Genomic DNA, 25,802 nt, shown 5'->3' on the forward strand with positions numbered 1-25,802 from the left:
AGAAAGAAATAGAGAGAGATGGTTAGAGGAAGATGAAGGAAAAGGAAGGAAAAGGAAGAGGAGGAGGAATTGCAAATAAAGGGATAATAAATATATATATAAATCATATTAAAAAATATTAATGGTTAAAAAATAAAAAATAAAAGACACATCATTACAAAGTTAGGGAAGTGGAGTGACTAAAAAATTTAATATATAAAGTTGAATGAGTAAATTAAAAAATTTGAATATACAGTGAGTGAAATAAGAAATATAATAAAATTCAGTAGGTAAACGATTAATTTACTTATATAATTACTATATTACATTTTAAAGGGTAAATTACATTATTCCTCAATGAATTTTACACTATTTCTTATTTTATTCAATGTACTTTTATTTTTTTAATTTAATTACTGAATTTTATATATTAATTTTTTTCATCACTCTATATTCATAACAGTTTTATGACGTGGCTTACTTTTTTTTATTAAATGCATTGACTGTTAAAAATAAATTAAAACAAATGAGAACGTGGCCCACAAAAGTAAATGACCACTCATGTCCACACAGAAACTATAGAAACACAGAGATCTTAAAAAACAAATGAGAAAGCAAAAGAGGGTCATCGACCTTGACAAGAGATCAGTTAACACAAACTTGGATCAAGAAGGGAAAGACAGCAAGGAACGGAGACCGAAGGGAGAGGAGGAGGTTGCCATTGCAAAAATTTGAAGAATCCCCTCAAAACAGCAGCTTTGGAAAGTTCAAGGAGGGTCACTTAATCATCTGTCTTCATTTACAATTTGAAGAGCTTTGGTCCGTGCTTCTTCAGTCCAGAAACGATCAAGAGCGTTGGAGAATGGAGAGATCCTCCGCTATCATTGCATGTGCGGCTTTATTCCCATTTCGCCAAATGAAGCTGAATTTGCAAGATAGAAATAGTCTAGCCAGTTGCTTTGTGTCGCGGATGAATGGACCTACAGTCGAATGGTCAGTTTCTCCATTGTTGAGCTTCATAATGATCGAGTTAGCATCGCTTTCAATTGTTACCCGTCTAAAATCGATATCCAGTGCGAATTGAAGTTCCTGCAAGATAGCATATGTTTCCCCCGGGGGGGCATAGGTAACATGATGATTCATCATGTAACAAGAACCAAGAATCATGCCTTCTTCGTTTCTAATAAAAACCTGACCTTGTACGTATTGCCACGTGCAATCAAATTATTGGTTTTATATTTCTCTAAGGAATCAACTTGACCTCAAATAACCATCCGTAAAATGGAAAACATCACCGGATCCTCGCTAATTCGATCCCGCGAAAAATTAGTTCAGCTAGATCTGGGGAGACAACTGTTCCTTATCACTCTCACTCTCACTCTCACTCTCACTCTCATTTCAACACTCAACCAAAGAGAAGAAGAAATTCTAGGGTTTTTGATTTGGATCGTGTCGAATTTGGGATTTTTCGGTTCACGAGATGAACCAAAAGAACGATAAAGTTCACACTACGAAACTATTGACATATATTTTAATCGGCTTAATCGCTCTTCTGGGGCTGGTTTGTTTGTACTATGGATCTTCATTTGCTCCTGGGTCGAGGAAATCTGATGATAACGGTTCCTTATTGGATGGATCCGACCCGGTTTTCGGTCGGTTCTCAAGGCATCGGGATTTGGTTGATTTGCTTGACGAGCAAAGGTACTACCCGGAAGCTCCTAAAAGCATTCCTGTGAGTACTGCATTTTTACTAGCTTTCTATTTCTTTAAGATTTTTTTCTTTTATTTTTTCATGTGTTTTTTCATATGACAAATGACTTGGTGCTTCTTATGGATTTTTTTTATTAATCTGGCTAAATGATTGTATTTATAAGTTTACAGATACGTGACATAAAATATTCTGAGCTGATACCCTGCTTAGATAGAAACCTTATATACCAGCTGAAATTAAAGCCTAATTTGTCTGTATTGGAACACAATGAGCGGCATTGTCCGCCACCTGAGATACAATTGCTTGATTCCGCCACCGAAGTGTTACAAGGTTAGTGATGGTTTTTCTGCTTATTCTAGGAGTTTGGATTGATGTAATTTAGTCAGTTCCGATACCAATGTAATTGATATTAGAATTTCAGATCCCTAGAAGATGGCCTTCTAGTGGAGATGAAGTGTGGAAAGCAAATATTCCCCATACACATCTCGCGGAGGAGAAATCAGATCAGCATTGGATGATTGTTGATGGGGAGAAAATAAAGTTTCCCGGTGGTGGAACACATTTTCATGATGGTGCTGATAAGTATATTGTTGGTCTTGCTCAGGTATAGCCTGCTGGCTTATTGGATTAATGATTCTTATGTTGACTGATCTTGAAATTTTAGCTTTCTAAAAGTTTATGTACTCTTTTATAGCTTGATGTTGAATTATTATATGTGTGCAGATGCTGAAATTTCCTGGTGATAAACTGCACAACGGCGGACATATACGAAATGTTCTTGATGTGGGATGTGGAGTTGCAAGTTTTGGAGCCTATCTCCTACCGCTTGATATCATAGCCATGTCCCTTGCACCTAATGATGTACATGAGAATCAAATACAATTTGCCTTAGAAAGGGGTATCCCTTCAACACTTGGTGTGCTGGGAACAAAAAGGCTTCCTTATCCAAGCAGATCATTTGAGCTAGCTCATTGTTCTCGTTGCCGTATAGACTGGCTTCAGAGAGATGGTATTCTCCTATTGGAACTTGATAGATTGTTGAGACCCGGAGGGTACTTTGCATATTCTTCTCCTGAAGCCTATGAACAAGACCCAGAAAATAGAAAGATCTGGAATGCAATGTACGGCCTTTTGAAAAAAATGTGCTGGAAAGTTGCTGCAAAACGAGGCCAAACTGTTATATGGTCTAAGCCTCTGAGCAACAATTGTTATTTGAAAAGAGATCCTAGGACTCGGCCTCCTTTGTGCAATTCTGGAGATGACCCAGATGCTAGTTGGAATGTGTCTATGAAGGCATGCATTACTCCATACTCTGCAAGTAAGTAGAACTGCCATGCTTTCTATGGCATTGATAGTTGATAGTTGTGGAATGTTCTCTCATTCTAATTCTTTTTACTGGTCGATGGACATTTCATATTGTTTATCTTCATATATGATCACATATTATGATAATAACAACATGATAGTGGTTTACGGTCCTAAAAATTAGAAATATAATTGGAACTATTAAGTGTGAAAACTCTTGCTTGATGCTACGGAGATGCACAAAGAAAGATGGAGTGGACTACTTCCCTGGCCACAAAGGCTTACTGCACCACCACCCCGCCTTGAAGAAATCGGTGTTAGTGCTGAGGAATTCCATGAAGATACTGTAAGTTTCTAAGATAAAAGAATTTCAAGTTCTGTAGTTGTCTCTTCTTTTCTTCATCATGATTTGATTGTTACTATCCTCTATATAGCCTTGGATTTTGATGACTGAGATACCCTTATGGTACAGAGAATATGGCGTTCTAGAGTGATCGGATACTGGAAGCAGATGAAATCTGTTGTAGAGAAGAATTCCTTCAGAAATATCATGGATATGAACTCCAATCTTGGGGGTTTTGCTGCTGCCCTTAAAGATAAAGATGTCTGGGTAATGAATGTTGATCCCGTCAAAATGTCTGCAGGGTTGAAAATTATTTATGACCGAGGCTTGATTGGAACTGTTCATGATTGGTATGTGTAAACTTGTAATTGACTTATACGTTTGTAATTCCATTTTCTTCCTCTTTCTGTCATATATCGTTATTCTGATAATCACATTGTCCAGTCATCTTTCCCAGCCTAACTATGCACCATGCTTTGACTTTTGCCTTTGTAGGTGCGAAGCTTTTTCTACATACCCAATAACATATGATCTTCTTCATGCCTGGGCAGTCTTTTCTGAGGTGTAGCGCAGAGGATCTCTTGATTGAAATGGATAGGATATTGAGGCCAGATGGGTTCGTCATTATAAGGGATAAAAAGTCAGTAATAGATCATATCCGGAAATTTATTCCTTCATTGAGGTGGAATGGCTGGCTATCCGTTGTTGAACCAGGAACCGATGCTCTCTATGTTGGTGAGGAAAGAGTGTTAATTGCACGAAAGAAGTTGTGGAGTGATGATGGTTTTATGGCAATTTGAATTTACATTTTTTTCCTCAGGTATTTTCTTAACGTAATATTTCCTCTTGATTTCTGTTGGTTCCTATGTACTTTTATCCCTTCATCATATTGGGATATTTGAAAATGGATATGTGACGATATAGACCCAACGAAAATATATAGAGAAACTTAGAAAAAGTTGAACATATACAAGGACACATTCTCGTATCCAACACTTACATCCTAGTTAGCCTACTCGTGTTGAATGTTACTTGTACTGTTAAGTAAAAGCTATCAAGCTTAGTCTGTTTCTCTAAAACTGATTTATGCTTCTCCTTTTCTTTAGTTGCAAACTGGGAAGTTGTAGCCATTGATGTAAGAGGAAGAAAGATTGCCATTGGAGAAGAAGATTTTTGTTTTCCATGAAATTTGGAATAGGATTAGAAGACCAAAGACGAAGAAGAATTGTCGTCTTGTGGGATGTGGATGGGAGCTATATTAAAACATACTGCCTGCTAGTTTCTGCAAATAGCCACAGCCCTTGAAAAGAAGAGCTTTGGAGGTGATTATTATTTTCTTACACTCAAAAAGGGATGATGCTATTGTTGAAGTACCTAAACTGATAATAGTTTTACTGTTTTATATTTGTAAACAATTTTCATTGGTAAAAACCTGTCACAAGGCATTTATTTAATGAAGCTCCTCAGATATGCAACAAAAAAAAACAAGGTAATTTATTCTATGTTGCTTGGATGCTTTCAAAGAGATGGTATCCTAGTTCCAAGCTCCAACACATTTTCAAGTACATGATTATAGGGTGGTGAAAAAACATAGATAAGAAAAAAAATAAAATAAAAAGTTCAGACCATGACCCGACCCATTGACAGGTCTACTCTTTTATCTTATGAAAAATCATTAGAATCATTTGTTTGCAATGTTTAATGCACTAGTCTTGACCTATACAAATAAAAGACCAATGGGCTACTCTAATGTTGCCAACTTCTCTTCATCGACCTCAAATGCCTTCCTAGCCTGCTTCAATTCCTCTTGCATTGACAGCAATTCCGTACAACGATTTAGTTTTGGTGTGTCCTGCAGAATCAAACCGGCTATCAACATTACTCTTAGAAGCATACGATAAACATCAAAGGACAAACCACCACTGCCAGAAACATGCTTAGATCATCATCCCTTACATATTTGTTAAAACAAATTTATCGGCACATCAAAATATGATTGAGATTACCTTGCGAATCAGATACAGAAAATCTTCAACAGATAGCTTTCCTCTCTTCGATCCAATATCTTGTGCTTTATGTGTCTACAGACGACGAAGATAGGAACATATTATAGATGATGGCATCTCCTTTAACCAAGGATATAGATCGCCCAAACTACAGAGACTTACCAGATCTGTCACATATTCCACGACAATGTCTTCCACAAGGGTTACAGTCTCGGGAAATGGCTGAAAATGCAACAAATGGAGTTCAAAGTTATGATTGGATCCGGAAGACCATGCACGAACAATGCAAGTCTCCATTGCTGCAGTGCATAAAAGTGGGGAATTTTATGAACCTTTCTCCCAATGAAGCATCCATAAGATGATGTTTCACGATTTGTTTGTATGTATTGGGGTTTATCTTCAGAACTTACATGTTTTAGTACTTAAGCTCCATTGATAGTGGTACAGAAACATTAGCAATCAAAATCAACCTTAGAGACATTATACTCCAAGACTGCATCATTGAATTGACCAAGACCAAAACCAAAATCATAATAGGCGAAAGCATGGGAAGGAATTTATAGAATTTAGTCTAGCAAAAGGTCTGAAACCATAAATAACGCCAGCGAACAATATCGGAACTCGTCACCGACATTTTGCACATACACTACCTCTTTCCTTCAAGTGAATGTTGAAACTCATAGCTATAACATTGGGATGAAATCCGTTACTAGGCTGCTTCGACTCTTATTTTTTTCTTCAAGTACCCATCCAAATATAGGGAAAAACATAGAAAGCACAGCAAATACTCACTTTGGACCATATCCGAAACTCACACCCCGAATCCAAGCAACGTAGGCCAAGTTTAAGGGATCCATTGAGCTGCCTACTAAGACAGTAAGCAAAAAAGATAAAGATACAAGTCCAACATTATATATATATAGCCTACAGAAGATATAATCTTTTTCTGTTTTACTTTCATTCACATCTCAATCATGATCCATAAAAATGACATGGAAAAAAAGGGAAAATTAAGCAATGAAAAGAGCTCAATTCAAAATTTGTGAGGAATACTTACATTGGCATCATCTCCAAAGCCATACAACATATGCTGCACTGTAAGAAAAACAATGGAAATGATTAGGGGAAAAACATGCAGGAAAATTAAGAGAATTGGGATATAAAGGAGGAATGAATTTTGGTTTACAATCTTTTTGAAAAACTCCTCTTTTGCGCTTGAAAGAAGCTTCAGAAGGCTGTGATGACCCAACTTTTGGTTTGGAAGAGGTTCCTGCTGATGGGTTACTCATTTTTATCCCAAAATGAATGATCTCTACTTTCTCAGAATCATAAGAAACCAACCAACTAGTCCCAAGAAAGACAAATTACTATTCCAATCAAAACCCATCATGAAAGTGGGTAGAAGTATTAAATGAGCTAACGAATGTCTTCAGTTATGTTGTTTTTTCAGCCTGCTTCAATCTATTTTCATTTTAAAGCCCAAATTTCATTGCCACTGGAATTCAATAATTGTTTGGGTTTCAAATATTTTATTTGTTGTAAATATTTAGAAAAATTAAATTTAAACTTAAGTATAAATAATTGAGTTTAATATAAATCCAAATGAAATCAAATAAATAATCTTTATTTTATATTAAACTAAAATTTTAAAAACGAAACTTAAATTAAATTTTGAACTTTAAATTTTCAGTTAATTTAAAGGAAAAAAACATATTTTCTCCTTAAAAGTTAAATTTATGGAAAGTTCCCTTGTGACTACGAGGAAAAGAAATTGACTAATAGTCACGTAATCACCATGATTTGTTTCTCGAGGTCAAGGAAACTTTGGAACTTAAAATCTCTTAAATAATGCATTGTCAAAGACGAAGCTCTTGGAAGTCCAAGACAGAGTAAATTAAAGACAACTTTTAAGAATATTCCCATTAAGATCATCAAATCTTTCGTTTTTCAAAAAAACCACAGATTTTTAAGGCAATAACATAATACAAGCGTATATAGTTGTAAAATTTGCAACTGATTTGTGGCTTTAGCTAGTAATTGCCAGGTTATGCACATGGATGATGTACCCCACTGTTAGAGCACAACCAAATCCATTTTCTAGCCCCGAGGCCTAGAAAATAGAGCCTTTCATCTTTTACATGTTGGTACCTCTTTTGAATTTTGGCCAACACCGACAGAAAATGCTCGTCTCTAAGATAAACTAGACATGATCTCACTTGTAACAGAAGACTACAAGACCATCGAACGGTGTACAGCTCTCAAGGCAAAATGGTCCAAAACATGTGCACAATAAAAGATTGTCCGGTCTGCAGCAGTGGACACATTGGCAGGCCACATGGCTGAATACCATTTATTGGGGGTCGATGATCCGTTTTATCATCAAGTTTTAACCCCAGACAAAGTGGTGAAAAGGTAGATTAGCTTTTTTCAGATATAAAATGGGAAGTTCCTAGAATGAGATAGAGGAGAAAAAATGGAGCTTTGGGGTGTTTTAATCACTGGGGTTTTAGTGTCCTGGTATGTGTTGAGTGTAAATGGGGGTAGCTTACCATCATGTGCATTCCCTGCAATTTACAACTTTGGTGACTCAAACTCAGACACTGGTGGGATTTCAGCTGCTTTTGAACCAATCCAAGCTCCTTATGGCGTGCCCTATTTTCACAAGCCATCTGGTAGAGACTGTGATGGTCGCCTCATCATAGACTTCATAGGTAAAAAAATAAAAGAAAAAGAAAGAACAGTTCATGGTGAGCTTATTTTATATCCAAATCTAAATCTTGTTCTTTTGTTCTTTACCTTTGGCAGCTGAGAGGGTTAAATTGCCATATCTTCATGCATACTTGAATTCATTGGGAGCAAATTTCAGGCATGGGGCGAATTTCGCCACCGGAGGATCAACCGTAAGAAGGCCAAATGAAACCATTTATCAGTATGGGATAAGTCCATTTTCTTTAGATATGCAGGTTGTGCAATTTAAACAGTTCAAAGCAAGGGCTGCTGAAATGTATAATCAAGGTTAGATCTACAAGTTTTGTGTTTGATAGAATGTTGATACGAAATTTACGAATTTGTTTTTTTAACACTGTTTTAACCCTTTTCTTTTTGGTAATCCTTAGCTAAATATCCTTACGAAAAGGATAAACTTCCTAGACCTGAGGACTTTGCAAAGGCGCTTTACACATTTGACATCGGCCAAAATGATCTCTCTGTTGGGTTTAGGCACTTGAGTTTTGATCAATTGCGTGCAGAATTGCCGGATATCATAAACCATCTAGCATCAGCAGTTCAAGTAATTTCCATTCTTTCTGTTTATATAGTTTCCGGTTTTTCATTGTTCTTGAAGTATCCGTGTTCAACATCTGAATCCGATCCATTTTTTCAAGCGACATAGATTTTGGTGTAAGAACTGCAAATGCATTTATGTTCAACTAGTAGTATTCTTAGAAATTTTATGGCAAGATGCAAAATCAAACTGATCTGTATGTTAAAAACCAGCATTTGTATAAGCAAGGAGGGAGGACATTCTGGGTACACAACACGGGTCCGATCGGTTGCTTGCCGGTTAACTTTTTCTACATACTTAAGCCTGACCCTGGATATGTTGATCAGTACGGTTGTGTCAAGAAGCAAAATGAAATTGCTATGGAATTCAATAGGCAGCTTAAGGACAGAATCATCAAGCTACGAACCGAGCTCCCTGAAGCTTCGATTACGCTTGTGGACATCTATACCGCTAAAATTTCAATGATTGCCAATGCTAAGAATCTAGGTAATCTCCCATTGCTATACAATCAAACTTTTACTTTGTTAGATGATTAAGGTTTGGATTTGATTGCATCTAAGCTGACATAAACACAATGCAAGGCTATCTTCGATGTAATATATGCTGGAATGCCTCTTGTTTATTAGTTTATGCAATGGTTTATAGGAACGGCGGATCCATTAAAGCCCTGCTGCGGATATCATGTGAACTATGATCATGTATGGTGCGGGAACAAAGCAATCATCAACAAAACCGAAGTATTTGGTGCTTCGTGCAAAAATCCTTCTGCCTTTGTAAGCTGGGATGGAGTTCACTACTCCCAGGTCGCAAATCAATATGTTGCAGATCGCACGCTCAACGGATCGTTATCAGACCCTGAAATTCCAATCACTCAAGCATGTCATAAGCAGTAAGACCTTTGATTATTGAAAAACCATCGCTGATTTGCGTTAGCGGAGAAAACAATTTGGAGCACCATTTTCATGTATTGAAGGTTTGTTACGTGCAAATTGCTCTTGTATGTCATACAATAAGACCATGAGAAGTTTTAACAATAATGAGGGTCAATAGAAAGAAATATTTAGCTTATCCGGATTTTATGTCAATTTTTTGAATCTTCGTGTTTAAACCCTCGAGTAAAATGCATCACTTATGGAGTCGAAAGCTCGAGTTCGAGTGCAATGACAACCCAAAACTACTAATGAGGAAGCATGAAAGACCTTTAAGTAACGGAAATGGATACAAATTTTCAATCGTTCATTACTGATCCACTACATGAAAGTACGAGTTCGGTAACATGTTTAAGACGCCTACTTCAATAATATTATACACATTTTTATACACACATCTCATTGTCTATGTCCTTCTGGCAATGGAACCACTTTGTGAAATGGTACCATCCTATGCGGCAAAGCTCCGTCTTCTTCGTCGTCATCAAATTCCAGTAAGTACCTACATGAGAACAAAAACCGGCCATGCATGTCAGTAACACAATAGTAATTAGATTGTTTATTGGGAAGATAAACGAAATGAGGAAGAACACAAACAGGTAAAGGAATACAGGGATTCACTCATCGGTATGGAGGATGTTACTTACTCATCAGATTTCCTCTGAAACGATACAATAAGGTAGACAGCCCGCCACGAATATGCACAAAAAGTAATTGCCAGTTTATCGTTTTAGCAAATGAACAAAGAACGTAAAGAATACGAATTGATCTGAAAGTATAAATTGGGTACTGAATGACAACAGTGGTGACCGAAATAGTCACCTTTCGAGGTGTACTAACGACAGTTGCTTTATAGAGTGCAGTTGTTCCCGGATAAACGGCCAAAACATGTCTCCCGGCAGGGAATTCTTGAGTACTAGAAGGATCGCTCTGCTTGGGGAATGGTATAATGCAAGATGCAGGCAGCTTGTACTTCCTGAAATCTCAGTAACAAAAATTGAGATCTTCTGGACAAACAGTTTCAGCCAGCTATATGAAAATTTAAAAAAAGAAGCTACCGACGAACATTGATTCGAAAATTTGACTGGAAGAGAATTTGAGCCCTTGATATAAATCTTGAAAATCAGTCTCAACCATCAAAACAAATAAAATGAGGTAGAGTCCCCCGGGCCAAAAAGTAATGAATAAGAACATAATATGGAATGTATAAAAAGTTTACCTTTGGACACCACCGTCTTCATCGTCACCTGGCTCCTCATCCAGTACTTCAAATCTGCAATATGAAGATTCAACTTAGAAACAGGAAAAAAGAAGATTCTGAAGGGGATCTTCGCACGAGCCAAAATGAAATGTCCTATATGAACTGTACTCTTTTGTTTTCTCATCAAAATTTATCACTTTTACAACAAACCACTCGTCCTTCTCAGCATCTGAGGTGACTCTTGCAGCTACCTGATTACAGGAGGGAAGGAAAAGTATATTAGGTCCAAGAACAAAAAATAACGATCGAATGGATTATGACAGAGCTGCACAGACCACTACGGTCTGCAAGCTTACCTGTTCATCTTTGAGACTAACACAAGCCTCAATATGACTCCGCATTGAAGGAGAAATGCGAGAGATATCTGAATCAGATTTCATTCTTTTCCTTTTTTGATCACCATCTGCAATTTGTTTAATGTTAGATGCATAAATAGGCCGTTCAGATACGCTAGGTCTAGTTCTATTATCAGAAATCTACACATGAAAATGACTTTTCTGCTTTGGCGCATGCTATATATTCACCCTTCTAGATTCAAAAGAACAGAAAGATCATAAAGACTTCATAGTTTCAACTAGTTGTTGAGTCTTTTATCTTGTTTTAGCTATCATGATATAGTATGCAAATTTAGTCATTCAATTTAAACACAGGAAATCCATAGGAATAAGCCTCGGAATTCAGCATTTCAATGAACTAAACAAAAGTTGCAGGTCAGGGAAAGGAAAGAGAAACAGAAGATGGAGAAAATCAAACTGCAAAAAACTACAGCTATATATTAACATCCTCTTTGACTACTACATAACTAAATCAAACCCTTCCACAAGTTTAAGGATAAGTTCAGTCAACTGCCAAGATGGTTATGAGAGGACCATAACCTCAGCATTAGGGCTAAGATCCCTAAATATCGTCATGCAAAGAGAGAACTCAACAGAGAGGTTAGAAGAAACTGAAATGTCTCAAACAGACATGGTAGGTAGCACACACCCATTTTTCTTCGTTGTTGTCCTGGAGGTCCAGATGGCAGAAAAGTGTCAAGTTGACCTACTAATGAGCTGGAAATCCTGTACCAAAGCCAAAACAACAGGTATTCATAAACAAAATATGGTAAATGAGAATCATAAAAAGGCCTGCCGAACCAAACAAAAAGCTCATTGCTAAGTACAAAGAAAATGGTAGAAAAATAGAGATAACGGACATACGCTACTTCTCTCTCTGAAAGATCTCTAGCTTGAATATATAAACTTTTTAGCCTCGATAATGAAGAATCACCAGGTTTCTCAACAACCTCAGGAGCTGCATAGGAATATGAAAGTTCAAAATTAACAATAAAAATTGGTAATAGTTAATAGAGAACATGAAATAAAGCAAAACAAGGAAGAAAAACTACTCTTAAATCAAGAAAATAGTTGATTCCAGATATAACTTTTAAACGGTAATGACCATATGGATCTCGAAATTCCTTAAACCCCAATGAATTGACAAAAAAAAATTCATTTATTGTCTTGTTGCTACTAAATACAAAAAAATAGATATCAGGAGTAAGTTTATGAACTCGAACCTCAATTCAATCAATCAAAACATTTCCAAAAGAACTGATATCAGGAGTAAGTTTATGTTAAGAAAATAATGAAATCCAAACTAAAGCAACTAAATGGATATTTTGAAGCTCACCAATCATAAGGTAAATTATACATAAAGCATTGAACATTATTCTACATGTATACAAAAATAACCACTCTCAAAATGGATTTGCAGGTATCTAATGAGTGAGGACCAAACAATTTCTTTCTCCATGAAAATTAAGTCCCATGAGCAACAATTTCAGGTAAATCGCATGTTTTTCAATCAAAAAGGAAAAAACTTCACACTAAAATTACCTCAAAACGTTTGCCAACTATCAAGTTTAAACCACAACTTAGATTCAAATAAGTATTAAACCAAGTCAAAGTACAAATAGGAACTAAATTCCTTTACTATTTGATCAGATTACTCTACTTTTTTTTCTTCAATAAACCAACAAAAAAATCATAAATTAAAACAATCACCAATAATAATGTATAACAGAAATAACTTCCTTATCCAATAAAATCCATCATCAACGGAATTTAACCTCTTTTAAAACCAAACCTACCTAAAAAAGTATGTTTTTAATAAGAAAAAAAACTAAAAACCCAGAGAGCCAAACAACTTAAAAGCATTAAAAAAAACACCATATTTTGATAACAGAGAACATACCCAGATCATAAGATTTGAAGCTAAAGGGGATAAAAGGAAGTTGAGAAAATTACTAGCTTGAAGCTTCTTGTGTAGCTTGTTGATTTCAACTAGCACATCTTCTTGGTCTTTCCTTAACCGATCGAGTTCCCTTGAGTTTTCCAAGATTGAAGCAATGCCCTGCGACGACATCGTTCAATATTATTTCCTATCTTCGTCTGAAATACAATGCTGTTTGTTTTGGCAGATTACTTCCTTCCACACAGGCTTTTAACTTCATTCAATCCTTCGTATGATAAAAAATTTACTCTTTTTTTTTCCTTTCAAAAAAAGTTTGAATTAAAAATTTATATTCTAATAAAAAATCCTTTTAATATAGAAATGTATAGTAAAAAGTTAAAAAATATTAAAAAAAAATTAAAAAATGAAAAATCGGTGGATAATTTTGATTTTTTTTTTTGTACAAATTTTGACACGTTGAGTAAGTAACTGTATTTTTTCCCTTTGTTTCTTTGCCACGTGTTAGACCCAAAATGCCGCTTTTAACATATTTGGGCTCAAGTGAAATCAAAGTGGCCTTAAAGCGAGTTTTATGACCCAAAATTCAAAATATAAGATATATTTATTTTTAAAGTAAAAATGTATTTTGATATTTGAATTTAATTTTAAAGTATAATATGATATTTAATTTTTTATTTTAATTATAAATTTAAAAAATTCAAGATCTAATTTAATATTCATATTTTTTTTCAAATTTAATTTATTAATTCAAATTGATACATGAATAACATCTTCCCAAATAATTTTTGAATTCACAATCTTTCCCTATTTTGCCTCTAATTATACAATTGTAAAACAAAGTAAATTTTAAAGGATACTTTTAAAAAATACCACTAATGTTTGATTAAACAATTACTTTTGTTTCTCTATTTTTTTAAAACATTTTGGTCCCTAATGTTTTAGGTTAGGGCAAAAAATAAAAGATGAAAATTGTCAGTTAACAAACGGTTAAAGCTAATAAATAGAGGTTATTTTAATCTAAAATGATTGTTGAGGATCATAATGTTTTCGAAAAGAATAAGAGTTAAAGTGATTATTATGTGAAACGTTAGGCCCACTTTATCCTAAAATAAAATGTTGGAGTCAAAATACTCCAAAAAATTAAGAACCAAAATAATCATTTTAATAAACATCAGGGACTAATTTTTTTAATACACCAAATTTAAAAACCTAAATAAATTTGTATATCACCGATATTTTAACAATTAAACCATTGAATTTCATGTAGAGTTTTTTTTTTTCCTTACTATAGTTTTGTATGTACGTTGATTCGACTCTATACCTTTCTCGAAGTATTCATATTTGACATGCCACATTATTTCATTCCATTTTTTGTTGTTTCTAATTCAATTTTTCATTTGTTCCTTCAACATTGAATGACAGGTTCTATTACATTTGAATCTTTGGTTGATGAATCTCCCATCCACCTTATTTCCTTCCATCAATCTTCCGACTCTCTTCAATGCGAGGCTAATATGGTTGTCTCAGTGCCATCTAAGAAAACTAATCCAAAGAGTGCTGGATGGCTTTCCCATGCTATAGTTTTTCGTTAGGACGTGAAATTTTATGTTAGGAAAAGAAATTTCTAAAATCTGTAGAGAGGACGAATATATAAAATTCAAAGACGAGGATAAAACATATTTTCAATAAAAAATACATAAAAGAAAATCTAAAATATAGCGGTGATTGCTCCACCCTCTCTCCTTCGGTCTGTGACTATCCACGCACTGCCTATGTTGGATGTATATGTTGAGTTGCAAAGGATCATATACTATACTTATCTTCTTAAAACATAATTGATCTTCAAAGCAGATTAAAATGCTGGCTTAGTGTTCCTATTCCGTAACATTTGTTTTTTTTTTCTGTTGATATTTGTGTGTTGAACAGGTTGTAATTGATGAGTATTCAAGTCAATTCATATTTGATGCATCTTCAACTGCTTATCTACTAGCAAATGATTCTTGTGTGCTGACAGAATCTTCAACAGTTTTGCGTTTCTTGTTAACTTGATTGAAGAGTTCAAGTCACCATGGACGGAGTAGTATTTTAGATTAGAAGAAGAATTTATAAAATTTTATGGATGAAAATATATTATCAGTAATATATATATAAACTCAATGAGAATTCTTGTATCAGCTCCATACATACAAAACGAAGCATAAAATCATATTTCTAAGTAAATTTATCTTGCAGACACCTAGAACCCCACAAAGACTGCATGTCATTACTAACCCAACCCAACCCTACTAAGTTGCCCGGTTTTTTTTTCTTTTCTGTTCATCATTTGGCTTCCTCCTATATTCTTCTTTCTCTCAATCGGTGGAAGAAGTGGTTGAATTTCTCATATTGATATGCTGTAAAGCATAGGAATATGGTTTCATATAGGCAGTAGGGTTTCTTTGTAATAAGCATGGATCCGACCAAGTAATCATGTGCCATACTGCCATATGGACAAGACAAGTGTAACTTATCTCTTGTAGCTTTGCTTTCAACCCTTTTTTTATTCGCATCAAATTTGGTCTTCACTAAAGGACCATAATTATGCTTCCATCAAGTACGGTTCGTGGCTTCTCAACTATTCCACTCATCACTTTTATAAAATGTTCACCTGCTTACACTTTGCTTTTATTGTAACTTGCATGGATTTTTTATCTGCTTTTCACGGAGGCCACGAACTTGACCCTTATTCGACTGCTTTTGGTCTTCAATTTCATCATAAATTATCTTTATGTTTATGGTTGTAAAAAAAAAAGGTTGGATTAGCTAATATAAGATGTCGTTGTAGTATAGTTGTAAGTATTTCCGCCTGTCACGCGAGCGACTCGGGTTCGCTCCGCTGCAACAGCTTTCTTTCACGATTTTTAAACATGATTACTTGAAACAAACATAGAAAATACCATAAAGGCAACCCCTACCACCAAAAGTTGTTATTCATTAATGTAAAGTTAACAGATTTTGTACTAAATGAATCTGATTAATTAACTTTTTTTGCCAAGATTGTTTTATTTCTAATATCTAAGAGATTGAGACTAATTTACCTTATTGAACTTTCCCTAAAAATTAATTCGGCGATCATGCCCTTCGAAAATCAAAATTGTGCCTTCAAAGGGATCAGTAACACTTTCTAAAGCAGAAGAAGAAGCCTCCCGGCCTGTTGTCTTCGTCCGCAGCTTTCGGGGTTTCCACCACATCATCTCTAGCAGCCATCAACGAGCTTGTTCCTGGAGACTCCGGCGGGAATACAACATTCTCCGAAGTTGTTCTTTTTGGGGGCATCATCGACGGCTCGGGTGGTGAAATCGTCGAGAGATAGTGTAATAGCATCTGTATAATCTTGGTGAAATTCGGTCGAGCATTCGGATCCTCTTGCCAACAAGAAGTCACAATGGCAGCCAAATCTCCCGGAAGGTCCTCGGCACTAGGCCGAACGTTCTGAAACAACATGGTTAAAACTCAACCAACATGCCTATATCAGAATTCCCTACTTGCATTTGAAGAAACACATGCCTTAATTCAGTTAGACTTACTAAATTCGACTGATCGAATGTGAAACAGAAGTCATCAATCATTTCTCATCCGGAAATCTTATGGCGTCAGGCAAAGATTTTCAAAGGTTGTCCGACAATTTCGTATTCGAGACTATCACTACAAAACATGACTACACATCATTTATTACCTTAAAAGCGGCTGCATACGCTGCTTGTAAATTCGACATGCCCTCAAACGGCAACTTGTTATGTATGAGTTCCCACAACACGATAGCGAAGCTGTAGGCATCCACCTTATTGTTGTAATGTTTTTTCTCTCCCTGCCTTAACGTCACCGTGCTATAAAGCTGTTAGAATATGCAAAGGGGTCAGAGTCTTAAACAAAAAAGAAAACCCAACATTTATATGGAGAAAAAGATATGATTTTAAGTTCTGAAGAATTCAACATATTACCTCTGGAGCCATCCAACGATATGTCCCGGTTTCAGCAGTCATCATTTCAGTTAATGACTCTTCCCGAGCTAAACCAAAATCCGCGAGTTTAACCGTTTTAAGGTCTTCAGTCAAGATCAGGTTCTCTGCAATAGGAAATCATTTATCAAGACCATGCAAACCTATAAAAGGTGATACCGCAATATCGTATGAAGTTGGCATAAAGATTGTTATTGCTTTCATTTCTGTCCACCTAAATTAGTCGTTGGAATCTTAAATAAGTATTCGATCCGTCTAGCACAGACAATAAAGCATGATGTAGTGGTTCACAGTCAGTTTAAAAAAAAAAGAAATCCTTATAAAATTGGTTCTTCTCGGTTAGTCACAGTTAATACAAGACCAGTTATAAGGTATGGAACTAGACAATGCAATTCATTGAGCATTAAAGCATGCCTAGATAAATGTTATGATCATACCAGGTTTCAGGTCCCGGTGAATGATCCCATGTGAATGAATGCATTCCATTGCACGGGCAATATCAAGCGCAAATCCAATCGCTACGTGCATGTCCAAGCACTTTGGTCGCATGTTCAGAAGGTATTTCCGCAGTGTACCACCTAGTAGGAGCTCAGTTACAATCACCATAAAGGGCTCCTGGCAAGCTCCAATGAACTGGAAAATAAACAAAAGCTCAGCTAAGATATGAGCCTATTTCCGCTTATTAAAACCTAAAATTTCTGGATTTGCCGGTATTCGTCGACATTATATCTGCTAAACCCAAAAGAACATAAAATTCAGCAAAAGGAATCAATGGCATATATAATGGTTCAGAAAAGAAAAACATTCACAAGCTCTGCTAAGGCACAACTTCCTCTGAATAAACCTAAAACCTCCGGATTTCACGGATATTCATCGACAATACATTGACTATAACCCGGAAGAACATAAAATTCAGCAACAAGAATCAATGGCATATATAATGATTCAAAAAAGAAAAACATTCGCAAGCTCTGCTAAGGCACAACTTCCTCTGAATAAACCTAAAACCTCCGGATTTCATGGATATTCATCGACAATACATTGACTATAACCCGGAAGAACATAAAATTCAGCAACAAGAATCAATGGCATATATAATGATTCAAAAAAGAAAAACATTCGCAAGCTCTGCTAAGGCACAACTTCCTCTGAATAAACCTAAAACCTCCGGATTTCACGGATATTTATCGACAATACATTGACTATAACCCGGAAGAACATAAAATTCAGCAACAAGAATCAATGGCATATAATGATTCTAAAAACCTTCACAAGCCTATTTATACTTAATATATCCTGAAACCCTGCAGATTCACGGATATCCATCGAAAAGAACATAAATTCAGCAACAAGAATCAATGGCATATATAATGATTCAAAAATGAAAAACATTCGCAAGCTCTGCTAAGGCACAACTTCCTCTGAATAAACCTAAAACCTCCGGATTTCACGGATATTTATCGACAATACATTGACTATAACCCGGAAGAACATAAAATTCAGCAACAAGAATCAATGGCATATATAATGATTCTAAAAACCTTCACAAGCCTATTTATACTTAATATATCCTGAAACCCTGCAGATTCACGGATATCCATCGAAAAGAACATAAATTCAGCAACAAGAATCAATGGCATATATAATGATCAACAAACCTTGACAAGATTTTTGTGTTGAACTCTGGATAACATTTCAACTTCCCTTGCAAACCTTCCTTCTCTCCTTGCAATTTCTTCAGGGGTGTCCCCTCTTCTAACCACTTTAATAGCAACATTTTGATTCTTGTACCTTAAAAATATCAAATGGAGTAAAAAAAAACATAAGTAAACTGTCATGTAATAACAGGCATTAATGATCAAATTTCTCCACCATTTTTTTATAAATTATTATCATAGCTACTCAAATTATAAATAAAATTTATACCAAAATAGTTTTAAATGGGTAGGATTCATTTAAAAGACCCAAAAAAGAGGAAATAATAAATTGAATTAAATTAGAATTTCAAAGGAAAAGATTACTTACTTTCCTTCATATACTTTAGCATGAGCTCCTTCACCAATTTTAGGACCAACAAAAAGCTGCTGAGGATCAATCAACCATTTAGCATCTAAATTGAACTCTCCAGTTGAAAAAAACTCATTCTCAGATCCCATCTTTTTGAAACCACCCTTTGTTTTAAAACAATAATTAAAGAACTATCATTTATTGATCAATAAAAAAGAAACCCTTTTGGGGCCAAAATCCCACATTTTAAACTTAAAAAACAGAACTTTTCATAGCTGAAAACCAAAGTTACCAAGGTTGCCTTTTCCTACGTTAAAGCAATACTCAAAAGGCTCAAACTCTGGATTTCACTTATTTCCACAGTTTTACAACAATAAACCCATCCAAAAAATAATGGATTTTAGATCCAAAAAACCAATCAAGAACTATCCTTTGATGATTGACAATGATTATAAAAAAGTCCCAACAAAACAAAATTATATATATAAATACAGAAGATAACAGAAAATCAGAAAAAAGAACTCTTCAGCTAAGAATCAAGCACTGAAACAAACAGCAAGAAATTAAAACAAAATATGTAATTTTCTTTTTTTTTCTTTTTGGTGAAGAAGTGAAGTATGAAAGGGTGAAAGGTGAATTAGATAAAGGAGACGGAAAGGAAGACTTTAATGAAGAATTGGGAAGAGAGTGTGGATCGAGAAAATGGTTGATGGGATGTGGTTACTGGCTATTGATAAAGAAAGAGAGAGATTGATTATTTATGATCGTAAGGAAGAAGAGTTGTTTTTTTTTTCTTTCCAACGCGGTAATATTCATCATACTGTAATGGAAATGACATGAAAACGAAAATTATTAATCTTGTCTTAAAAACAACTGTGATTTGTATTTTGTAGTGATTTCTTACTTCTTCGTTTTTACTGTTTGCTTTTAATTATAATTCTTAAATTTTACATTAATCGCCAATTAATTTAATGGAATAAAGCATAGATACCTAAACAATATCTAAGTTCGATCTTAATGTTACAGAGTAGAGTAGACCGTCATTATAATGAACTTTTGTTAGGATTTAAAAAATGACTGAATTGAAAATCAAAATAAAATCCGTGTATTTTAACGATTAATAAAATATAAATTTTAAAATAGTTTTGTTGTTGTTGTTAATACTAGTTCATAATTTAATGTTAAGTTTTGAAAAAAAAAATTAAGTACTAAAACGAATCAAAACTAGTAGTTTAAGTATTAAATGCTTTAAATTTTTAACAGTAAATATTAAAATAAAATAAAAACTAAACTTTAAATATTTTAAAAAAATTAAAAATTTAATACTAAAAAAATCAAAATTAATAATTTAAATATTATATGCATAGTTTACCTAGAAAATAAATTATAAACATTACCGTGTGAACTTATCAAAAAATGGATAGTGTAAGCCAAAAAAGTAGGACCAAACCCATGCAACCTCACCTCAACCCATACATGCACCAGATTCGTCAAGCAGACTCGACTCTCTACAATCCGGACAGTTGTTCTGGCGGGCAAAATTTGAGAGAGAGATTGATTTTACTTTCTACTGTTTTTATTCAATTTGATCCTCCATTGAAATTCACAATATTAATAACTTTTACGATAATTTTAAATTCTTGTTAGTTCATGTTATTTTAAAGTTAGATGTTTAATTATTTTGAGAATTCAGATGTTTTCATAGTTTTGGATTCGAGTAAGTTTGAAATTGAATAAAATTCAGGGTAAACTACACTGGTGATCACCTAATTATTGTTAGATTTCATTTTGACCACCAATGTTTTGATATAATCAATAAGACCACTTATCGAGGACATGACCTCTGATAGGAAAGTATGGAGACTTAAGACCAGGGTAGCCAAGTAGTGCGAGTCACATCCATAGGGTGTATCATCTCTGTCTTCTTTTAATGCCTTTGTAGTAATTTTCATGACTCCTACTTTTTATACGTTTATGTCATTGGAATTTATGAAGGCTTAGAACTAGGGTAGCGGAGTAGGGTTTCCTTAGTTTAGGTTTTAACCCATTTGGCTTTATTCATTTTCGTAGTTGGCTATCGTTGACTTCTGTGTATATTTCTCTTCATGTGTCATCTTTTAAATTTAGCCGGGTCTTACGTTTCTGTCTACTATGTATTTATTTTATTTATACATGCATTGCATTTTATTATATTTTTAATTTTTTGGCTGTCAGAGGTCTTCCACGGAAGCTGCTCTCAACCTGGCGTTGGGGGCAACCTACTACCCTACCTCCCCTTACCCATTGTATATGAGAATAAGGTTTTGTTGTTGTTGTTGTAAGACCACCAAACTATTTAAATGTTTCAATCAGGCCACTCTCCGTTAACTTTTAACTGAGGAAGTGACGTGACAGTTAAAAAATGGATATAATTACATATTCGATCTTCAATATTTATAATTCTATTAATTTAGTAATCATTTAATTTAATTAAAATAAAATTTAATCTCCAATTAGATGGTGACACATGTCATTACCTGATTAGAGGATATTTTCATAATTATTTATTTATTTAATCTAACTTATATTTCCTCCAATAATGATGGCATGTGTCACCATCTTATGAAGTGAGAAAATGTAAGGGTGAAATAATCGTTAGAGGTATAACAATCTAACACGAAAGGAAAATAAAATTCAAATATTTTATAGATCCAATTTTACTTATATGGTGATTCATACAAGTTGTGTCAAACGACATTAAATTCCTCAGCATGATCTTGTTGTAAAACTCGTGTACATGAATCAAGAATAAAATAAACACAATTAATAACATGGAAAATATTCGATTAAATAATCTAAATATAAAATAATAAATATATGAATAGAAATAAGTTGAGGCCTGCAATTACGCTGTTTCCTTAAGATAGATTTTCGACCACTCCTTGGTGCTCGAGATCTTTGGTTGTCTGTCTCCCAGGATACATCAACAAAGCGTACAGTAGCACAACTGCCTAGATCACAAACTATTTATTGTCTTCGCCTATCACCAAAAATTAGAGAAAATAATACCTTTGAATTGGTTTTTGAGTTTTTTTTTAATTATATTTAACCTAGTATGATAACACAATATTTATAGATTTCATATTGTGAACAACTGGAAATTTTTGACCTGATGAAGCATTAATGAGAATCAAGCATTTAAGTAATTTCCAAAATTATTGTTTTGATTAGAGGAACCTTTTAATATTTATCCTTTTAATTCAAAAACAAATTTTGAAAAGACATTCTCAATTTGAGGAAATTATCTCACATTTGGGTTAAAAGACCTACAAGCCCACAAAAAGTTTGACCGGTTCAGACATTAACTTTACTCACATTGTGCACGTCTGCACATGTACGAACCAACAATTGGTTTCACATTTTCCTCAACAACGTTTATATCAATTTCTCATTCAAAGCTCCAAAATTATCGAATTTTTCCAACAATTCCCCACATTAATGAAATTGATCATTTATCAAAATCATTTTGACTCTATGTGGTGATAGACTCTACGATCGGTAATTGCATAGGATAGGTATGTGTCATTCTTTGAACCTTTCCTTGTGACAACATATTTACTTTACTAGTTGACCATAGAAGTGATGTTCTTAAACTGTTCTGCCATTTGTGTAAACGATGATATACTTCACACAACTACCATCTGACAAGGATTTTAGTTCTCATGGGTATGTCCCTAAAGCCATGGACATCGCCTGATTCTGCAATAGTTTGAAAGAAATATGCTCAATATTCTCCTTGAAGCAACTCTGCTTCACTTATAGGTGACTTATGTTGCTTGACTCTTCGAAGCACACAATGGTAATTAAAAGATTTGCTTAGCTTATACCAATTTGATCATTGTTTACGTGATAGGAACGACTTGGGATAAAAATCCCTACAGTGACCGCACACGGTTTATGTAATTAGATTGTCCCTTTGAACCTAATCTAAGGATCTCCTATCAATAAGGTAGGGTTTTCGTTCACATAAAGCCTTTCATGGGCTTCATTCTCATTCATTTAGATGTTTACTCAACTTGATCTCAATATTAACCCTTCAGTTAGTGAATCTGTGATGTTATCATTTGATCTTACAAAGTAAACAGTGATAACTCTATTTTGAGATCAGTTGTCTAATGGTATTGTGTTGATGATGTATATATGTCAACTTACCATTATACATAAAGTTCTATGCTTTACCAATATATGAATATTGTGGGCATAAACTTTGGTCATTCAAGAATATCCTCCAAGAAATTCAAAAGTCATTCAACTTATTCTCTAGACTTTTCTAGAGCTACAAACGCTTATTCCATTTTAAATTGATTATGACGTTTTCTTGAGGATTTCTATGACATGAGTCCTCTTCCCAATGTGAAATATATTCACTTTGCCTTTGGTATCTTGAATATCAGATATTCAACTGGCATCAGAGTATCCTTCTGAGGAAGCATTATCTTGGGATAATACAATTCATCTCTTGAGCATATCTGAGATATCTTAGTTCTCTCATAATTGCTTTTCAAAGGTGTGTCATAATGGTAATATCTTTGTTTCAACCTTTCGTTGAACATCTTGACTTATCTTTATTGATAATCTTCAATCATTTTCCTTAGTTATATATGGGAATATATTTTCAAAGAATGAGATATTCTTTGATTTCGTTATTATGTTCTTGTGAATCTCGGGATTCTTTGATTCATACACAAGATGTCAATATGTCTTGCTATAATCTACATAGCTAATATAATCCATCGATTTGGGATTCCGTTTCCTTTGATAATGAGATCATTATATTTACAAGACACCCCACATTTTTAAGTAATTGTAGAAATATTTTCTACATTTCCATAACTCATATGGTGTCTATCAATTTTTGAAGAACCTTATTTAAAAAGTAATTAGCTGAAAAATAGCTTCCCCACATGTTCTGTGATAACCCATAACTTCTTAGCATTGCGTTCATCATTTCCTTTTTAAGAATTAATTCTTTCGCTTTGCTACCCCATGATGGTGTCACTTTATGAATAATATCATGTTGTGCATAGTATTGACCAATTAATGGTTTAATTTATTCACCACCATTATCACTTCTTACCATCTTAATGATTTTATTAAGTTGGTTTTCAACTTTGAATTTATAAAGAATATATTTCTCTATAGCTTCACCTTTGTTTTTTAGCAAATATATAACAATAATTTTTTCTATCACCAATGAAGGTAATAAAATATTTATCCTTTCTTGTTTGTAAAAGTAAATAAGGTAAACCCATTATTACGACAAAAATTCAATTTCCAGAATAAATTTACTTTCAAGATCTCACTTCACAAACATATCGAGATTTAAAGAAATAAATTTAACGATTTATTTATTTCTTTTAAAATAGAATTGTAATACCCATAGCTCGTATACATCTCGAAATATGAGCTAAAGATATTACAATAACTTGACAGACATTCACTGAACATAAATACTTAAAATTTTGTTTCGTTTTAAAACATTCCTATTTAAATTTATAAAATTGTTTTCTTAATCAATTAAGTCATAAATAATATTAAAACATCGAAAACAAATCCATTTTCAGATAGTAATTAGGCAGTTTAGTGATGTCTCATAAATTATATAGTATTGCCTAAATACTATTGAATTTTAAAACCATTTAAAATATAATAACATAAATAGTGGTTCATTCATAAATACGAATATAGCTAGTCTAATCAAAATAAAATGGTCATAGTTACTATTACAACCATTTAGAATAAATTGATAAAGCAAACTAATAACATAAATATACATGCCTACTAGTCAAAAGTAACATCAAAAATGTCTTATTGATACTGATAATGTAGAAGATGTCCAAAAAGATGCTCAGGAGGCTCCTCAATGGACTTCTGTATCTCTATCAGAACCTACATATGAAAATCATCACACGTTAAGTATAACTTAGTGAGACAGTAATAAGCTGAGGTGAGATAAAACATGAAAATATCATAAATACGGTAAGGCATTAAAAATAAATTTTGAATAAATATTAAACTTTCAAACCGACTTATTTAAGTCCAATACTTCATCGTAACCTGAAAATCAACTTGTTCCATTTTCTTATAAAATCTTATCAGATAACATAAACATAACATATTATGTGTCAACTTAACACGTTTGTAGCTTATATTTTATTTTCATAGCCCAAAGTATATTTAAGATAATATAAGGTACATGAGTAGAACATAAGGTGCGCACTAGGCACATCACGGTGCCAATCATAACATATCATAAGATGCACTCCAAGTGCATATCGTAACATATGCACCAACGATGTTAATCATAATGTACACAAATATACCATAACTTGACTTGAAAGTAATCAACTTAATGGCATGCAAATGTACGTACGACTCTCAATACAACATACAATGGGTTTTAATTCATAATATAATCATTTATTAATCAACGTTTGAAAAACATAAACATTTAATATTCTTTCTCATAAAACTCATACTTAGGCAGTTCATACCCTAAATCATCCATAAAACATTTATATAAACATTATGGAAATAATCCATACTTAAAGTAGAAAACGTGCTTGAAAAGTAATATGAGGTTGACTTACCGCAAGTCGTCCTCAATCAAAATAATTAAATAAATAGATTGCACTCACCTTTGTCTCACTACCGAACCTTTTATACGATACTCTTAATCACGAGCTTTATCCTTTCCTTTCGTATC

General features: G+C 33.9%; 4 protein-coding genes and 1 pseudogene across 4 annotated transcripts; 2 read left to right on the forward strand and 3 right to left on the reverse strand.

The window, feature by feature from the left end:
- The first annotated feature begins 1,243 nt into the window (after nucleotides 1-1,243).
- On the forward strand, nucleotides 1,244-4,477 carry LOC120144287 (annotated as a pseudogene).
- Nucleotides 4,478-5,035: 558 nt separating this feature from the next.
- Nucleotides 5,036-6,633, reverse strand: LOC120144310 (transcription initiation factor TFIID subunit 13-like). Its single transcript, XM_039158407.1, has 6 exons — nucleotides 6,531-6,633; nucleotides 6,402-6,439; nucleotides 6,137-6,205; nucleotides 5,507-5,566; nucleotides 5,345-5,419; nucleotides 5,036-5,190 (listed from the first exon to the last, which is right to left on the reverse strand). The coding sequence occupies exons 1-6, from the start codon at nucleotides 6,631-6,633 to the stop codon at nucleotides 5,080-5,082; spliced, it is 456 nt and encodes a 151-aa protein (XP_039014338.1). The 3' UTR covers nucleotides 5,036-5,079.
- Nucleotides 6,634-7,802: 1,169 nt separating this feature from the next.
- On the forward strand, nucleotides 7,803-9,634 carry LOC120144338 (GDSL esterase/lipase At5g14450-like). The gene is made up of 5 exons (XM_039158427.1): nucleotides 7,803-8,055; nucleotides 8,150-8,359; nucleotides 8,461-8,633; nucleotides 8,840-9,113; nucleotides 9,273-9,634. The coding sequence occupies exons 1-5, from the start codon at nucleotides 7,818-7,820 to the stop codon at nucleotides 9,518-9,520; spliced, it is 1,143 nt and encodes a 380-aa protein (XP_039014358.1). The 5' UTR covers nucleotides 7,803-7,817; the 3' UTR covers nucleotides 9,521-9,634.
- Nucleotides 9,635-9,906: 272 nt separating this feature from the next.
- On the reverse strand, nucleotides 9,907-13,303 carry LOC120144340 (SAGA-associated factor 29 homolog A-like). The gene is made up of 9 exons (XM_039158429.1): nucleotides 13,106-13,303; nucleotides 12,017-12,110; nucleotides 11,802-11,878; nucleotides 11,114-11,220; nucleotides 10,926-11,008; nucleotides 10,776-10,829; nucleotides 10,379-10,532; nucleotides 10,204-10,217; nucleotides 9,907-10,058 (listed from the first exon to the last, which is right to left on the reverse strand). Exons 1-9 carry the CDS (start codon nucleotides 13,221-13,223, stop codon nucleotides 9,956-9,958), a joined length of 804 nt encoding a protein of 267 aa, XP_039014360.1. The 5' UTR covers nucleotides 13,224-13,303; the 3' UTR covers nucleotides 9,907-9,955.
- A 2,700-nt stretch (nucleotides 13,304-16,003) lies between these two features.
- Nucleotides 16,004-19,827, reverse strand: LOC120144339 (serine/threonine-protein kinase STY13-like). Its single transcript, XM_039158428.1, has 6 exons — nucleotides 19,076-19,827; nucleotides 18,709-18,841; nucleotides 17,488-17,683; nucleotides 17,033-17,157; nucleotides 16,768-16,926; nucleotides 16,004-16,523 (listed from the first exon to the last, which is right to left on the reverse strand). The coding sequence occupies exons 1-6, from the start codon at nucleotides 19,204-19,206 to the stop codon at nucleotides 16,203-16,205; spliced, it is 1,065 nt and encodes a 354-aa protein (XP_039014359.1). The 5' UTR covers nucleotides 19,207-19,827; the 3' UTR covers nucleotides 16,004-16,202.
- Nucleotides 19,828-25,802: the final 5,975 nt, after the last annotated feature.

This window comes from Hibiscus syriacus, unplaced genomic scaffold (genome assembly GCF_006381635.1).
Source record: "Hibiscus syriacus cultivar Baekdansim isolate YM2019G1 unplaced genomic scaffold, ASM638163v2 tig00110888_pilon, whole genome shotgun sequence".
In the NCBI taxonomy this organism is placed as follows: Eukaryota; Viridiplantae; Streptophyta; class Magnoliopsida; order Malvales; family Malvaceae; genus Hibiscus; species Hibiscus syriacus.

What these genes read in the sequence shown, in the direction of transcription:
- LOC120144310 (XM_039158407.1), bottom strand. Translation starts at nt 6,633, where the DNA reads ATGAGTAACCCATCAGCAGGAACCTCTTCCAAACCAAAAGTTGGGTCA. An exon ending in AGGAGTTTTTCAAAAAGATT is followed by an intron (nt 6,440 to 6,530) that starts GTAAACCAAAAT and finishes TTTTTCTTACAG; the next exon opens with TGCAGCATATGTTGTATGGC. An exon ending in TTCTGTATCTGATTCGCAAG is followed by an intron (nt 5,191 to 5,344) that starts GTAATCTCAATC and finishes TTGATTCTGCAG; the next exon opens with GACACACCAAAACTAAATCG.
- LOC120144338 (XM_039158427.1), top strand. Translation starts at nt 7,818, where the DNA reads ATGGAGCTTTGGGGTGTTTTAATCACTGGGGTTTTAGTGTCCTGGTAT. An exon ending in TGCTGAAATGTATAATCAAG is followed by an intron (nt 8,360 to 8,460) that starts GTTAGATCTACA and finishes GGTAATCCTTAG; the next exon opens with CTAAATATCCTTACGAAAAG. An exon ending in ATCTAGCATCAGCAGTTCAA is followed by an intron (nt 8,634 to 8,839) that starts GTAATTTCCATT and finishes GTTAAAAACCAG; the next exon opens with CATTTGTATAAGCAAGGAGG.
- LOC120144340 (XM_039158429.1), bottom strand. Translation starts at nt 13,223, where the DNA reads ATGTCGTCGCAGGGCATTGCTTCAATCTTGGAAAACTCAAGGGAACTC. An exon ending in CTTTCAGAGAGAGAAGTAGC is followed by an intron (nt 11,879 to 12,016) that starts GTATGTCCGTTA and finishes GCTTTGGTACAG; the next exon opens with GATTTCCAGCTCATTAGTAG. An exon ending in TTTGATGAGAAAACAAAAGA is followed by an intron (nt 10,830 to 10,925) that starts GTACAGTTCATA and finishes TTCATATTGCAG; the next exon opens with ATTTGAAGTACTGGATGAGG.
- LOC120144339 (XM_039158428.1), bottom strand. Translation starts at nt 19,206, where the DNA reads ATGGGATCTGAGAATGAGTTTTTTTCAACTGGAGAGTTCAATTTAGAT. An exon ending in TCACCGGGACCTGAAACCTG is followed by an intron (nt 17,158 to 17,487) that starts GTATGATCATAA and finishes TTCCTATTGCAG; the next exon opens with AGAACCTGATCTTGACTGAA. An exon ending in CGTATGCAGCCGCTTTTAAG is followed by an intron (nt 16,524 to 16,767) that starts GTAATAAATGAT and finishes ATGTTGTTTCAG; the next exon opens with AACGTTCGGCCTAGTGCCGA.